This window comes from Pygocentrus nattereri, chromosome 2, assembly GCF_015220715.1.
Source record: "Pygocentrus nattereri isolate fPygNat1 chromosome 2, fPygNat1.pri, whole genome shotgun sequence".
NCBI lineage: Eukaryota > Metazoa > Chordata > Actinopteri > Characiformes > Serrasalmidae > Pygocentrus > Pygocentrus nattereri.
The window spans coordinates 19853346-19871373 of NC_051212.1; the positions used below are offsets into that span (position 1 = coordinate 19853346).

General features: G+C 39.8%; 1 protein-coding gene across 1 annotated transcript; it reads left to right on the forward strand.

The window, feature by feature from the left end:
- Window positions 1-1122: 1122 nt before the first annotated feature.
- On the forward strand, window positions 1123-7937 carry LOC119265373 (cornifelin homolog B-like). The gene is made up of 4 exons (XM_037545744.1): window positions 1123-1149; window positions 2063-2158; window positions 6127-6278; window positions 7375-7937. The coding sequence occupies exons 2-4, from the start codon at window positions 2068-2070 to the stop codon at window positions 7495-7497; spliced, it is 366 nt and encodes a 121-aa protein (XP_037401641.1). The 5' UTR covers window positions 1123-1149; window positions 2063-2067; the 3' UTR covers window positions 7498-7937.
- Window positions 7938-18028: the final 10091 nt, after the last annotated feature.

The window sequence follows — 18028 nt, forward strand, 5'->3', positions numbered from 1 at the left end:
TAAGTGGTATTATTGTGAAATTGAAGTATCTAGGAGAAACAACAGTTTAGAACACACAAACTCACAGAGTGAGGCCAGTGAGTGCTTAAGTGCACAGTGCCTTTTGCCTCTAGAAGCAACATCAGCAAAAGAACTATGCGTTAAGTGCTTAATTTAATGGGTTTTCATGGCTAAGCAGCTACAGACAAGCATTAAAATGCACAATGCCAAGTGTCAGGCAGAGTGATGTAAAGTGCACTGCAACTAGAATCTGGAGCAGTGGAAACGTATTCTGTGGAGTGACGAATCACACTTCTCCATCTGTTAGTCTGACGGACGAATCTGAGATTGGTGATTGCCAGGAGTATGTCATCTGCCTGACTGCAATGCGCCAAGTATAAAGTTTGATGGAGGAGGGATGATGTTGTGGGTTTTTTATTTTTCAGGGATTGGCCTAGGCCCCTTAGTTCCAGTGAAGGGGAACCTTAATGCTTCAACATACCAAGACATTTTGGACAATTCTATGCTTCCAACTTTGTGGGAACAGCTTGAGGAAGACCCTTTTCTGTTCCAGCATGAGTGAGTCCCAGTGCACAAAGCAAGGTCCATGAAGGCCTAGCTGAATGAGTTTGGTGTGGAGAACTTGACTGGCCCACACAGACCCCTGACCTCAACCCTACTGGACACCTTTGGCATGAACTACAATGAAGATTGTGAGCCAGACCCCCTTGTTCAATATCTGTGTCTGACCTCACAAATGCTCTTCTGGGTGAATGGGCAAAATTTCCCACAGACATACTCCAAAATCTTGTAGAAAGCTTCTCAGAAGAGTGGAAGCTGTAATAGCTGCAAAGGGGGGAACAATTCCGTATGAACGCCTATAGATTTAGAATGGGATATCAGAAAATCTCCTTTAAGTGCAATCAGTAGATGTTCCAACACCTTTGCCCATATAGGATATATAAACAGAATAATAAATCAAAGTGAAAAGACAAATCCAGTCTGACAATGGTATGGCATCCTTCTAGTGTACACACACCTGATGAGTTGGACCAGTGACACATACTGGAATGTGTCACGTACCTGTCACTTTATCTTCATCCTGCAGCTTAAGTGTGATCAGTTCTTAAGTGTGTGTGTCTCTCTCTCTTGGCTGTCCAGAACACACAGGTAGGTGGCTACATGATTCCATTAATAGTAAACTTCTAGCACTTGCCACTAGCTTTGGTTTATTCTTGATATAGATTTTTGAGTTAATTTAAAAGTATTTAATAGATCTACTGAAATATTCTTTAGAAAGCCAAATGTAGTTCATTTACAGCATCACTCTGAAGAGCTGGTAACATTTTCACTTTACTTACAAATGCAAAAAACTGTTTTTTTGTACTAATAGCTGTCAGTGCAAGTCACTAATTTGAAAAAGTATTATGGATTTCTCTGAATATTTATGCAAAGTTTGTTTCTAAATGACACAAATCCATTGTATGTGTCTTGTGCTCAAGCTACATGGTAAGACAGTAAAACTTATTTACTCATCTGAACAAATAGTTTTATAGTGGACAGTTTGCTCTGTAACACAAGTGCCACAGAAGTGTTCTTTGAGTGATGCCATAAAAGAACCATTTTCTTATCTAAAGAACCATGTTTCTAAATGAGATGTATAAGTGTGAAGGTATAAATAACTCTTACATAATGTAAATCGACCATTTCGAGGGTTATCTCTGGGACCTGTCCATTATGTGGAGGTTTCCTTAAAAAGGTTCTTCACACTCATACACCTCATTGACAAAAATGGTTCTTCATATAAGCATCTACTGAAAGGTTACTACTAAAGTAAAGTATTACTATTAAGTTACACATGGCTTCATGTGGAGAGTCTTTTCTGGTATCTGATGAAAAAGGCGTGGTTTTATGGTCATGGATTACACTTGTTCATGTTAAACTGCATTGTCTGTATGTTTCTCCAAAAAGCGTTTTTAGTTTAAGATCATGCTTAATCTCGATGTGGGAAACCAACCAAAAATCACAGCAATGCTCATATGTCATTGTCCTTGTTTATATATTTATGTGTGTGAATGTGTAGACACCATGGCGAAGACAATGGTCCAGCAGCCCCAGGCTGTTGCTCTCAGCCAGTGGAGCTCAGGTATCTGCGACTTCTGCGACAACGTACCTGAGTGTGAGTTCATTTGTATGCGTGTTTGACAGTTTCCATTGCTTTGTGTGTGGCTGTGTGTGCGAGTTTGTGCAGATGGTCCCTCTGAGAGTTTAACATTCATATGCTTATGACTGTTTTTAGAGAGCTGTGCTGTGTAGTTAAAGGACCTGAATCTCTTCTTTCTGCTTGACTGCTGGAATATTGTTACAAAACTACCACATGCATGGAGATTTTCTTTGCCATATGACAGGTCATTGGCATTTATTCAGAAAACACTGACAAAAAGGTTTCTATAGAGATTATTTTGTCTTAAGGTATGTAGCTCTCATTCAAGAATGTATTTTAAAAATATGCTATAGGCTAAATTCTTATCTCTAAACAACGCCTCAGGCTTCAGAAACACATTTCTGACATTGCATAAAATCATTTTCTGTAAGGGAGCTTTCAAATATACACTTCAGTCATCTGGTTCCTATCACCATCACTGTGAACAACTCTGACTGCAAGTTTCTCTAGAACAGTTCGCATCAAATCATTTTGCCTTTTATTAAATTGGCATTATTTACACAGACAATTTGGTGGGCTTACCCCAGAAAGTGCCAAAAAGGGTGTTATGGCGTTATTTCATAGAAAACACAACAGTGGTTCTTGTATGGCATCACTTCAAAGAACCCTTTATTTATAGGGATCAGATATCAGAAATTAATTTTAGTGTAAAATTGCAGTAAATTTACTGTTGATTTATGTGTTTTTATTTATAAAATTATAATACTTCACTAACATTACAGGAGGAACTACTGAAACACAAAACACCATCATGGTTGGAATAACAAAACATATAAAAATACATTCAAATGCACCTTTGTGGTAGGAATAACATTAAAACCAAAAGCTCACGTGAAATGGACTGTAGATAAAAAAGGAAAAATAATGAAAACTAACATAACAAGAAATGCGGGGAAGCTCTGCCACCATCTCTGTGATATTCAGAGTCTGCTCAAGAGTGCACAAAATCCAACATTTTAGCTTCTTTGATAAGAAGATTATCTTGTATCTCTGACCATTTGCATCTGCCTGTTTACAGCAATATGCTGTATCTAAGGAATGCAGTAGTTTACTGCACTGCTTCAGTTATAAATTTACATAAATTCTTTACAGTGTAGTAAGAAATGAAAGAAAAATCTGTACTGAAGCTAACACTGCATTATCTGACTCACTGTCTATAAACCATGGTCAGGAGTCAGTTGACAATTAGTTGGAAATCAAAGCATTTTCATCCTAATCTTGTGCATCTGCTGTGCATGGACAAAAATCACTACATGTTAAGTTTTCCTGATCATCTTTAAAAAAAAAAAAGGCTGAAGACTTGTTCACTTGAAACTCAGAGTAGAAGCAGTGCAGTCAGTGGTGCAGAAGTGTGACTGGAGCTTTTACAGGAATCTGTCTTTCATCTTAATGATAGTGCAACCAATTATAGCACCCTTGAGTTGTTTGCTAATTTAATCAGATTGAGATTTGGAGGGAGATCTATTTAGAGTGAAAGATCTGCATACAGCTGTAGAAAATTCTGAACCTGAGAAGACCACACTAAAGGGGAATGTTGTCAGACTGGTTTCATGACTAGTTTGTTGCTTAGAAAAATGAAAAGGCCTTTTCTCCTAAACACAAAGTCATAAAAATAAACAGACTGTGAGGAACATAAATGTCCTTCTTGCTAAAATTCAGTGATTATTTAAATGACATCATGGTTACTATGATCCCTGATCTTCACTGTGACACACATCTACATTTATAAGCCACTTTGAGGTGTTTTTTTTTTTTTTCTGTGAAGTTTTGATGGAGAAGTACTAAGGTTTCTTGCAATGAGTGAAACCTGCTCATCCACATTAAACATCCAGTACTTTTTGCATATCACGTATCGTTTACTCACTGGACTGGCCCCATGATTTCTGAAAAAAACTGAAAGCTAGTCTTCAGAAGAAATGCAAGATGTAATAACGGCAAAGTGTGGACACAAAAATGTATGATGTAAAAAAAAAAAAGGTAGGTGACTGCGCTGCAAAACAATTTAGAGTTCACTGGGAGACAGGAAGAGGAAGAGACAGGAAGACGCTATGCTGTAGTAACGCAGACCTCAACGCGAACCTCTGGCTCTCCGGTCACTTGCCCTTTGTCTGTGGGCGCTCTGTCCGGGGCCTCCATTCTTCTTCCTCTGGGGCGTGCACGCGGTGGCCGTCGGAGCATGTGGCCTCAGGTCTCCTGAGTTCCTAATGGGCTGTGGATGGTCCGGGTCCCCCGGGTCCTTCCCTATCTGTCTCTGGACCACGGGGGCATGGTTGCGGCTTCTTGCCCTCATTGCTGAGCACATTCCATGACACATGACATGTGAACGCATATACACACATATACACATTGCTGCAAACAGTAGAATTGTGTGTGGTGGGTGGGTGTATATGTATAGAGGCATATGTATAGATATGTAAACATGTGTATGTATGTAGCAGCAAATAGTAGAATTATGTCTGGGTGTATATATGTATATGTATATGTGAATATGTATATGTATGTATATCTGTATAATTTTTTTTTTTCCCCTCCCTTTTTTTTTTTTTTTTTTATTTACTTACTTATTTATCTATTTATTTTTATTTAATGTTGTCTGTTTATTTACTTATTTTATTTGTTTTTTCTCTTTTTTTATTTATTTTTTTTATTATTATTTTTGTTTCTATTTATTTATTTACTTACTTAATTATCATTATTATGATTTTTTTTTTTTTTTCTCTCTCCTCCCTTCTTCTCTTTCTTTCCTGTCCTCTTTTTTATTGCCTGTCAGGCCTGGCCAAACAAATAAAATACAAACTTTAACAAGAATAGGCTTTAGTAACCTATAGAGCTTTTTCTTGTGAAAACAAATATGTTTGGTACATCAGTACATTCGGATTACCATTCCGATTGCAAAAATGGCCAGACATGACAGGTTAAAAAAAAACAAAAAAAAAAAACAAGTTCACTGGTGTCACGATTGGCCCCTCCCAGTCCTGTACATGTGTTTGTGTTTTGGTTTAGCCTATGTGCGTTTTCGTCTAGCCCCCTCGTTTCATGACTCCACCCCTGATTGTTTCCACCTGTCCCTCATCAGCCCTGGTGTATTTAAGCCCTGTGTTTGCCCCTTGTGTTTGCTGGTCTTTGCATTGTTGTTTGTTGGTTGTCCTGGTGGTGTTATCTGCACTGTTGTTTGTGCTGGTCTATGTACAGTTGTTTGTTCTGTTTGATTCTGGTTTCTGTCATGTCTGTCCCCCGATCAATCTGTGTTGGATCTATGAACCTGGACCGTTTCGACTATGACCCTGGATTTGCCCTTAATAAATCTTGCTTATCTCCACATATGCGTCCGCCTCCTCGCTCCCCGTTACAACTGGATTTCAAATAATAAGAGAAAATGAAACAGTTTTTTGTTCTGTTATTTTTTTTATTTTATCACTTCTTGTTTTAGTACAATGAACTTTACATTAATGCCTTTGCACAGTTACTTATATGATACACTGCATACTTGTATGTTAAGCTTCCTGTAGGCGACTAGACTAGACTAGATTTATGACTCAACATCCCATCCTTCTAAATACTGCCATAAGTTAATAAAATTGACCAGCCATTGCTTAATTTGACTGGAAAAGAATATCTGGCCTCTGAAGTTCACACAGTAATTCTTTTTAGAGAATCCACATTCACACAAAGAAGTTCTAAAAGACTTAAGCTGGTTCCTCTGGCATCGCTCTGAAGAACTCTTTTTGAGGAACCTTTATTTTTAGGAGTGGAGGATCAGCCTGATTCTTCATTTAATTTTGATGATGATTTCAAGTATAGAGATATTTTAAAGCAGAGTTTAGCTGTGAAACTGTCTTGTTCAACACGGTAACTGGATATTGAAAGGCTTTCTCTCTGACCTGAACCTGCTAACATTTATCTTGTGATCTTCTGTGCTGTAGGTTGTTTCTCGTTCTGGTGCCTGCCATGTTTTGCCTGCAGCACAGCCAAGAATCACGGCGAGTGTTTTTGGTTACCACTGCTCGAGTTTGGCTTCATTCCACCAATAACCTTATCAATGAGGACATCAGTGCGTGAGCGCTACCACATTGAGGTTAGGATGGGGTGAAAGGGGTGCATGATGAAGGATTGTGTGTATTCACCTTCAGGAACTCTTTCATGTCCTACACTGCCCTACAAAACCCCAGAGTAGTAACTATGGCAACAGCAAAGACAGGGAATATCAGCTTCAAAGTTCGGTTGTTCAGCCTAATGTGTTACTGCAGATTTCACACACTGTAAAGCAATGCATGCCACTGACTTTGCATGCAAGCGACATATCACTGAAATGTGTACATGGTTTCCACATGAATAAAATATGTTACTTCAACTCAATTATCGACCAAAGGAATTGAAAGTCAAGATTGTGTTATTAGTTTTTTGTATGCAGAAATCATGTACACAATTTCAGCAAGAAAATAAATGCAATTCAGTGCTGTGTACAAGTAACTTGTACAGGTAACAAATATAGTGGCCTCAAAAAGTATTTGGACATTCATGCCATGCTTAAAAATGTATTGAAATCATTAACATAGGGAACAAAAATGTCTAAGCAATTGACATTTATTTTAAACAGACCATTCACTGTAACTGTAATTGAGTTTTTGGCAAAGTATTCTTTTAAAAGTTGGCTAGTGTTTTAGATCATCATCATTTGAGCATGATCTCGTTCTGAGTTCATGCTCCCATCAATGAACACTCATCGACACCACTGTGAGGAAAACAGCCCCAGTACCTCTCTGCTGTAGTGCAGACGGCAGACCGCAGTGCAGTCTGGAATCTATCTAGAGGTTTACTCCACACAAAAAAGTCTACCATCAGTCTAATGTTGTGCTAAAAGCATTTATCTCTGAAACAAGCATCATTCTGTTAAACATTTTATGAAGTAACCTGAAGAATTTTACTAAAGTTAATCAATGGTTAAAGTGTCCAAATACTTTGTAGGGCCACTGTATTTAGAGAAGCAAATAGCACTGTATTAGTTTAAACTGTTGAGTTGCTTAAGTGATCAGCCTCTGGGATTTACTGCAGTGTCTGTATATTTGATTCATTGAATATTATAACATATTCTCTATTAGATGTCATTAACACACCCCCCCCCCCCATTTTCTCTCTCTCTCTCTCTCTCTCTCTCTCTCTCTCTCTCTCAGGGATCTATCTGTAATGACTGTGTCTATTCATCCTTCTGCTGTCCCTGCGTGTGGTGCCAAATGTCACGAGAGATAAACATACGGAAGGAATCAGTCAAATTCACCAACAGACAGGCAAAATGAAGACCCTCCTTCATCACCATCATCAGCTTCATCGCTGTGATATCCATGATACTCAAAACCCTTTAATACCCTCAGTTACAAATGACATTTTAAAATTATATATAGTTATACAGTAATTACAGAATAAACAATGTCAAGTTCTTTGAAAATATGTCTCAGTACACATAATGCAGCTCTAATAGTAGACACATTTTACCAAGAACTATTTGTGGACCCAAAATATAACCACTAGAGGGAGCTGTCTTCATTATAATGTAGAACTAGACTAATGGAGTAGCTGTAGTAATAGCCTATCACCTGACGAGGGCAGCATGACACTAATAAACATCACCTCGGCTAATCAGAGTTCATTTTCTATAAATGTATGTTTAAGGTTTAAGCATGTATTTTCACTATGAAATGAGTCTGAATAACAATTATTAAAATAAATGTACAATGAAGATTTTTAATGTGCCTGTGCATTGTGGGACCTCAGAAAATGGAATGACGTGTTGCCGTGGTACTGGTTTGGGATATTTAGGATAGCTTCACAGAGCCACCAGAGGGAGCCTCCTACACATAGACATTTTGGACATGCTCTGACCTGCTCATGTACAGTAACGTGTTCACATTAAGATGCTGTATGTAGGCAGTTTTACTCTTAATTAGTATGTTTAAATGCATTTCTACAGTAAGTTATACATTTTCTTATTACTTAATTAGTACTTCTTAAACTGTGGTAACTGACTTTGACATGAGCAGGATTTCAGTGGTGCAGTATACATTTCTTTCAGTCCAGTCCTCAGGCCCCCACCCAGTACACATTTTAGCTCCATCCTAGCTCCCAATACACCTGAACCAAGCCATAAAGAACACTGAGTACCTGGAACAAGTGCGACAGACTTTAGACATGCAAGGGCCTGATGGCTGGTTTGAGAACCCCTGACCTAGGATACTCTATCATTGACCATTGGTCAGAATCCCTCTACCTTTGGGTGTACATTTATACTGTTTTTACCTGAACAAAAAAAGACTTGTTCACTTGAAACTCAGAGTAGAAGCAGTGCAATCAGTGGTGCAGAAGTGTGACTGGAGCTTTTACAGGAATTTGTCTTTCATCTTAATGATAGTGCAACCAATTATAGCGCCCTTGAGTTGTTTAGTAATTTAATCAGAAAATTCTGAACCTGAGAAGACCACATTAAAGGGGAATGTTGTCAGACTGGTTTCATGACTAATTTGTTGGTTAGAAAAATGAAAAGGCCTTTTTCTCCTAAACACAAGTCATAAAAATAAACAGACTGTGAGGAACATAAATGTCCTTCTTGCTAAAATTCAGTGATTATTTAAATGACATCATGGTTACTATGATCCCTGATCTTCACTGTGACACACATCTACATTAATAAGCCACTTTGAGGTGTTTTTTTTTTTTCTGTGAAGTTTTGATGGAGAAGTACTAAGGTTTCTTGCAATGAGTGAAACCTGCTCATCCACATTAAACATCCAGTACTTTTTGCATATCACGTATCGTTTACTCACTGGACTGGCCCCATGATTTCTGAAAAAAACTGAAAGCTAGTCTTCAGAAGAAATGGAAGATGTAATAACGGCAAAGTGTGGACACAAAATGTATGATGTAAAAAAAAAAAAAGGTAGGTGACTGCGCTGCAAAACAATTTAGAGTTCACTGGGAGACAGGAAGAGGAAGAGACAGGAAGAGGCTATGCTGTAGTAACGCAGACCTCAACGCGAACCTCGGCAATTGTAAGGGGGAGCGAGGAGGCGGACGCACACGCTGAGATAAGCGAGATTTATTAGGGGCAAATCCAGGGTCGTGGTCAAAACAGTCCAGGGTCAGTGAGCCGACCCGTACAGATTTGGGGTATGACATAACAAAGATCAGAACCCACACAAACAAAGACCAGTTACACAGATACGAGGACACATAGACTGGCAAACGCAAAGGGCAAACACAGGGCTTAAATACACGTAACAATGAGGGACAGGTGAATACAATCAGGGGCGGAGTTACAAAACCAAAACACGAGCACATGGACAGGACTGGGAGGGGCCAACCGTGACAGCAATATTGAGCAAGGCAGCAAGTCAGTAATCTATAAACCACATGGATTAGTTTTCTTAGCCAACACAGTTATAAAACAACTTTAAAAGCTATAAAATTTATATTAATAAGCTACTCACTACCGGAAGTACACTGGAGGACGGTGAAGAAGATCTGGACAGTCTGCAAGCTTACATCGACGAGTGTTTCGACCGAGTCGTAATGGGAAAACCAACCAACACTCCGTCCAGCAGCAAAGGAGCTCCATCCACCAAGAGGAGTCGCCCAGAAGATTCACCAGGGGCTTCTTCTCAGTCCAGCGAAGTGGCGGACATTTTGGAGTCCATTGATAAGAAGCTGTCCAGTTTCGACGCTCGCCTCTCCATTTTGGAAATTCTTCACAAGGAGTTTCAGGCTCTCCGGGAGTCGGTAGAGTTCAGCCAACAGCAGGTGGAAGCACTGGCTGTGGAGAACGCCGCTCTCAGAGAGTCGGTGAATTCCCTCACCAAGGGAATGACCCGGCTCTCGGAGGAGAATAAAAAAATCAGGGAAACCGTCACCGAGCTCCAGGCCCGCAGCATGAGGGACAACCTCGTGTTTTCGGGTCTACCGGAGAAATCGGAGGAAAACCCGGAAACGACAGTGAAGGAGTTTTTGCAATCCTACCTGAAGCTCCCGGAAGACACTGTTAAAACCATCAACTTCGATCGTGTCCACCGAATAGGAGCTAAGCGACCCGGGGCACACAGACCCAGACCAATCGTAGCCAAATTCGAACGTTTCAAGCAGAAAGAGCTGGTGAAGAGCCGCGGACGGGAGCTGAGAGGAACGGACTTCAGCGTCAACGATCAGTTTCCTAAAGAGATCCTGGAGCGACGCAAAATCCTGTTCCCTCTCCGGAAAAAACATATTCAAGAAGGTTCACGAGCTGTCATCGCGGTGGACAAACTCTACATAAACGGACAGCTCTATCGCGACCAGGAAACCACGCCATGGCTATACTGATCAGGTGACCTGTGTATACAAACGCCTTTTTTCTCTATCTTCTTTGTTTTGTTTTTTTTTCTTTTTTACATGTCTGTATATAACAATTAATGCCGGTTCAGACAGCATAGTGGACTTTATGTTAAGTAATTATTATTATTTTTATTTTATTTTTATTATTATTATTTTTTTTTCTCTCTTTTTTTTTTTTTTTTTTTTTTCCCCCTCATTCTTTTGCTATATTTGTCACTTTGGAGCACCCTTTCCTTTTCTTTCTGCATCCAACATGTTTGCTACACAACACACACAATGCTATACAGGACACACAACATGCAATGTACACTCACATACACATCCACACACACACACATCTTCAGTGAGCACGCAACACTTTCTCGATTAATTTCAATATGAGCACACTGAGGTTTGTTTCATGGAATGTGCGTGGAGTTGGTTCAAGGGAGAAGAAGGTGAAAATTATTAACCGGTTAAACGACTTACAGGCTGACATTGTGTTCCTACAGGAGACACATGTGTCCAGAACATCTGCACACACACTCTCCTCTTCACAGTTTCCTCATATGTACTCAGCCTGTTACAACTCTAAACAAAGAGGTGTAGCTATATTAATTAACAAAAGGATAAACTTCTCTATTAGAAACACGATGTCAGACCCCGAAGGCAGATTTATAATACTTAGTCTATCTATTCAGAATATAGATTTATGTATTGCCAGTATATATGGACCAAATGTTGATGATCCCTCCTTCTTTCATACCTTCTTCACCTCACTTGCTGATCACTCTGACACCACACTTGTAATAGGAGGGGACTTCAACCTGGTACTTAATGCAGAGATTGACAGGCTCAGTACAGCAGTGAGTCAAAGAAACTGGCAGTCTGCAGACATTCTTAAACAATACATGAAGGATTTTGGTCTTTGCGATGCTTGGCGCTCACATCACCCCACTCTGAGAGATTATAGTTTTTTCTCACAAGTACATCACTCCCACTCCTGCTTGGATTACTTTTTAGTCAGTAGCTCCATGATGACGGAAATCACAGACACTCAGATACATCCTATCACTATTAGTGATCACGCAGCTGTATCTATGTCTCTGACACAGAAACGAGTTACACCACCAACTAGGAACTGGAGATTTAATACATCATTACTTAAAGAACAAGATTTCATTAATTATTTTAAACGAGAGCGGGCTATATACTTAGAACAAAATAATCTGCCGGAAATATCGCCATGTGTTCTATGGGAAGCAGGAAAGGCAGTAATGCGGGGTAAAATAATTTCTTACTGCGCACAAAAGAAAAATAAAGAAAAAACACTTATATTAGAATTGGAACAGAAAATTAAATCTTTAGAAAATGCCTATGCTGCATCACCACAAGAAAATATAATTAACAGCCTGAGGAAACTTAAATTGGAATTAAATGAAATACTTGATAAGAAGACACAATTTATGTTGCAGAGGTTGCGTCTGGAAAACTTTGAACATGGAAATAAATCTGGAAAATTCCTGGCCAATCAGTTAAAACTGAATAAAGAAAAAACAGCTATTCACTCTATTAAAGACTCGGTCGGTAATATTACTCATGACCCACAACAAATAAATAACTCCTTTAAAGACTTTTATGAAGCCTTATACTCATCACAGATTAATCCATCTGATGCTGAAACTGAAGAATTTCTTAATGACATAAATCTTCCTAAATTAAATGAGGATCAAATTACAACTCTTGATTCACCGTTTTCATCATCTGAATTCTATAAGGCAATACAGCACCTTCCAAATAATAAAGCCCCAGGCCCAGACGGTTTCCCAGCAGAATTCTATAAAGAATTTTGGCCTGTGTTAGAACCTACTTTTTTCAGGATGGTGACTCAAATCAAGAATAACCACACAATCTCTCCAAACATGAACTCTGCCAACATTAGCCTGCTTCTTAAACCAGGCAAAGACCCAACACTTCCATCTAGCTATCGCCCGATCTCTCTTATTAATGTAGACCTTAAAATTATTTGCAAAGTTCTCGCAAGAAGATTAGAAAAAATCACTCCATATATTATACATTCAGACCAAACAGGTTTTATCAAGGGCCGGCACTCGGCCGATAACACACGCCGACTAATAAATATAATAGATTACTGTTCCATTAACAAATTAGAAAAAATAGTAGTCTCTTTAGATGCAGAGAAAGCATTCGACAGGGTAAATTGGAAATTTTTGTTAGCAGTTCTACATAAATTTGGATTTGGCCCATCCTTTATAAACTGGATCGAAACATTATACAGCTCTCCAAATGCACGGGTTAGGACAAATGATCTTATTTCACAAAGCTTTAGTCTGCAGAGGGGAACTAGGCAAGGTTGCCCACTCTCTCCCTCAATGTTTATCATCTTCATTGAGCCACTAGCAGCAAAAATCCGACAGAATGTAAACATCAAAGGAATCCAAACAGAAAATACAGACCATAAAATAAGCCTTTATGCTGATGATGTATTACTTTTCCTCGGGAACTCACAAACCGCTCTTCTAAAGACAATCACACTTATAGATAAGTTCTCATCTGTATCAGATTACTCCATTAATTGGAGTAAATCAACAGTTTTGCCTCTGAATTGTAAATTTCAGAACATCATAACTACATCACTACAGTCGGGCAACATTAGATATCTAGGTATAAATTTTTCTCCCAGGCTGTCAGATCTGGTACGACTGAACCATATTCCTCTACTAAAAACAATAGAGGACGATCTCACACGTTGGAACTCTCTACCTATATCTCTCATGGGGAGAGTTGCCACAATAAAAATGATGATTCTGCCTAAAGTAAATTATCTGTTCTTAATGATCCCTAATAAACCTTCTATTGCTTGGTTTAAGTCGCTAGACTCATATATTTCTAAATTTTTATGGAAAAGTAAAACATCTAGAATAAGCTTGAAGACTTTACAAAAGCTAAAATGCAGCGGTGGTCTAGAACTACCAAATTTTTATCACTATTTTTTAGCCAATAGACTACGGTATGTTTCAAGGTGGATGAAATCAAACCGCTCAGGCAGTCCATGGCTGGATCTGGAACAAACACTCTGTGGGAAATTGAAAATATCTGACTTACCTCTCATTAGCTCCAGCATTAAACATTACAATTGCTTTAAAAGCCTTACAATAAGCATCACCCTGATAGCCTGGTGGGAATTCTTAAAGATGGCTAAGTCTTCACTAATCCCTTGTAAATTAACACCCATTTGGAACAATCCCGATATATGTCGGAAAAAGACAGTACTGAATTTTTCAGAATGGCAAGAAAAAGGAATAAATAATTTAGAACATGTTATTCATGATGGGACCTTTATTTCATCTGAAGATCTTATTTTAAAATATGAAATTAGCAGTAGCAAATTTCTGGAATATCACCAATTGAGGTCCATCATACAGGCAAGATTTAATCTAAGTAATCTAAATCTAGAAATCCCTGTGTGGATAACAGACTTTCTAAACCTCTATACCCCTAAACTGTTATCAAAAATATACAAGTTATTATTAAAAATTAATGATTCAATATCCCTTCCAATTACAAAATGGGAGAGAGATCTTTCCATCATCCCGGATGAAAACTTCTGGACACAGATATGTCTAAATACTTTTAAAATGACTAAAAATCCAAATTTACAACTTATACAATACAAAACTCTCCATAGAATACATTATACAGGGCACAGAATGTTCCAAATGGGCCTCAGAGAAACAAATATATGCACTAACTGCACAGGTAATTATATTGAAAATTATATGCATGCTATATGGTCTTGCATGCCTGTTCAGAGATTTTGGCAGATAATATGTGAAGACTTATCCACATGGTTCCATTGTGATATCCAAGTCTCACCAAAACTGTGCATTTTAGGTGATATAAGTGAATTAAACATAGAAACGAATATATCACATATAGTTCTTACTGCCTTATGCATCGCTAAGAAAACTATCCTCATGAAGTGGAAACCAAAAAATTATTTATGTATCACTCACTACAGAAACCTACTTCTAGACCACATTAGTCTGGAAAGAATGTCTGCTACCACTAAAAATCAATTGACTACATTTGAATCCCTCTGGTCCCCACTGATCAGCTCCATCACGTGATGGGGGTAACCGGCTGTAGTCTTGTCTTGTGGTGTACCCAGCAGGTGGCTGGGGGTGGGCTGGGGGATTTGGGTGTCTGATGGCTCTTGGACTGGAGATGGGGGCTGCCGCTCTGCGGTTTCTGTGTGCGGGCCCTGTTGTTGATGGTGGGGGGCCTGGATGTGTGCGCTCACGGTCTTGGGGTGGGGACCTGGGGACCCGTGGGGGTGGGTGCTGGCCCCATCCGGGGGGCTGGCCTCCTCTGTGTGGGCCGGGGTGCGGGGTCTGGGGCCTTGGCGCCTGGGGTCGCCCGTCCCCCGTTTGGGCTCCTCCCTGCACTGGAGGGGTCTGTGCCCCCCTGGGCGCACCGCCGGGTGGTGGGGGGTCTGGGGCGCGCCGGGGTGTCTGTCTGGCATTCCAGGATTCTGGATGCCTCCCGGGAGGAGGGGTGGGGCACTCAAGTAGGGGGACAACCACATAGGGCCGGTTGGTTCTGGACCCAGGACCACTGTGTTTGCGTGTATATGGGTGTGTGTGAAGTTTGTGCGGGTGAGTGTGTTTGTGTTGGTATGTATGTGTGTGTGTTTGTATGTGTTTGTATTGTAATTGTGAGTATGTGTATTGTAATCGTGAGTATGTGTATGTGTGATAATTGTTGTCTCTTGTGTGCGTGTGGGTGTGTGTTGTTTGTGTTTGTATTGTCATTGTGAGTATGTGTATTGTAATTGTGAGTATGTGTATTGTAATTGTGAGTATGTGTATGTGTGATAATTGTTGTCTCTTGTGTGCCTGTGGGTGTGTATGTTTTGTGCTGTGTCAGCTGTGTGGGCGGGCGCCGGCCTGGAGCGCGGTGGTGTCCTGGGGTCGTGGCCGCTTCGGGCCCAGGGCCGGCCTTCCCTGCGCCGCGGCCGGGTGTAGGAAACCGGGGTGCCTAGTGAGCTAACGCCAGCTGGCTCTATTCCTCCGAGGGGTAGTTCTCTGCCTCTCGGTCTTTCTTATCCTGACCCTTCCCCTCCTCCCACTAGGGTTGCAGCGGTAACCGGTTCCACGGTATACCACGGTATTAAAATGCACGGTTATCATACCGTGGGCATTTGCTCATTACCGGTAAAACACAACCCAGCTCAGAAACTCACCCGCGCATGCGCAGCTCCGCTCCGTTTCAGTCACACAAGCACACAGCAGTGAGAATGGCAGAGAGTGCCACAGACTTAACAAATCTCCGTCCCCCTAAAAAAAGGCTAAACTAAAGTCAGCAGTGTGGGACTACTTCGGATACCCGCCAAATGCACGCGAGGATGGGAATCCGATTTGTAATCAATGTGGCAGGAAAGTGGCAGCTAAAGGAGGGAATACCTCTAACCTGTTCTCCCATCTCCGAGAACACCACCCCGCTGTGCTCGTTTATAATTTCAGTCCGACCCTAAATGCGTGAAATTTCGACTATAAAACCCATCTTTGTATTCGTGCACAGCCCACGCGTTAAGCGCCGCAAAAGTGCTGAGTCATCCGAACTATGAGCATGCAGGTGCTGGAAGTAACGTTATGCCCGTGGCTATGAAGCGCGGGCTGTGGTGGATGCGCGTGTCCGTGTTCAGGTCCTCACAGACTAATTTGGATTTTTCCGGAGTCGGACTCAACGTGAAAGACGCCATTAATTTGCATGAGTTTATATTTAAAATCTGACGTGCCTCTATTGTGAGGATCATGTATAAAATAGATAGTCCCCTCTTTCTGCAGTCTCTGGTTATATTAACTTGGCAGTAAAACGGACGTTTACAACAGTAGTTGGTCAGACACGCACACAGGCTCAGATATTAAATAATTAAATAATTAAACTTAAATAATTGTACTGAATATTTTAAATACAGGATCTTTACACACACACACACACACACATATATATATATATATATATATATATATATACACACACACACACACACACACATATATATATATATATATATATATATATATATATATATATATATATATTTATTTTTTATTATTATTATAAATATAATTGATTAATATTATTATTCTGTTATTGGTTTAGGGACAAGCTAGCTGTGCAAAGAAATTTCCTGATCCAGCTCAGCCAACTGTCACACAGTCATTTGCAAAGGGAATTAAGTTAGATCCCTCATCTAAACAAGCCCAAGAATTGAATCATGCTGTGGCGTATTTTATTGCCAAAGACATGATGCCCTTAAGAGCAGTGGAAAAACCTGGTTTCCTTCACCTGATGAAAAAAGCTGTTCCAATGTACCAAGTTCCATCAAGAACATACTTTGCCACCAGTGAAATCCCTCGCATGTACCAAGATGTGAGAGCAAGTGTTGAAGAACAGCTAAAGGAAGCTGTGTGTTACTCAGCCACCACAGACTTGTGGACCAGCAGCAGTGGAGGATACCGCGATAACCGTGATACCGCGTATTTTCTGAGACGGTTATCATACCGTGAAAATCTCATACCGTTGCAACCCTACCCTCTACCTTTGGGTGTACATTTATACTGTTTTTACCTGAACAAAAAATGTTCCTGCAGAGAACCTTTATTTCAAACAGTGCACACTTCAGTTTCACCTTGTATCACAGTGTTACCCTCAAAGGAGAAGACAAAATCTTCTTAACTTGTGATGCAAGTTTATGTATCTATTTATTAATGTATGGAATTATTATATGTGATTTTGAACCAATTCTATTGGTCCATTCATCATGAAATTTATGCACAGCTGGAGTTTTCAAATGATAATGTGTAGCAGCTACTGACAATTATTGTAGTGATAATAATAAATTAGTCTGTGGGGCCAGAGGTTGTAAAAGCATATCTCTGTGTGCTTGAGATGTTTACTCTATTCTGCTTGAGACATGTTTCTTGTAGTTGTGTCAAATTTTTACTAGTAAGATGTAAGATGTCACATGGCAGCTTCACTGGTGCTTCAAGGTTATGGGGTTTGATTGTAGGCTGCTGAGTGGTATGTGCCTTTTTTATGAGGAATATTTTCCTTTTATTTTCAATATGCTTTGTTTATCTTGGAAATGTCAGGCAAAGCTCAAACAAACAGAAGCTTAAATAACAGGATCTGCATTCTATGCACTGTAAACCGGGTCTTCTGGTTCTCCATTTTCATTTCCATTTTCTCAAGTTCTCACTGTAATAACTTTGGCTTTATGGTTCCTTAATGGTAGATTACATTATTATTACTCTTAAATGTTCCAAAAAGAGTTCTTTGTAGCAACGCTATAGTAGAATCATTTTAGCTTCTCTTGAGAATGAGATGTGTGCATAACCACCAGTAATGTGTACCATGTGGTTAGAGGTGACCTCCTTGGAATCATGGCCTTACTCTACGCTG

Coding starts and splice junctions, on each gene's coding strand:
- LOC119265373 (XM_037545744.1), top strand. CDS start 2,068: ATGGCGAAGACAATGGTCCAGCAGCCCCAGGCTGTTGCTCTCAGCCAG. Junction 2,159..6,126: donor CTGCGACAACGTACCTGAGT/GTGAGTTCATTT, acceptor TCTGTGCTGTAG/GTTGTTTCTCGTTCTGGTGC. Junction 6,279..7,374: donor GTGAGCGCTACCACATTGAG/GTTAGGATGGGG, acceptor TCTCTCTCTCAG/GGATCTATCTGTAATGACTG.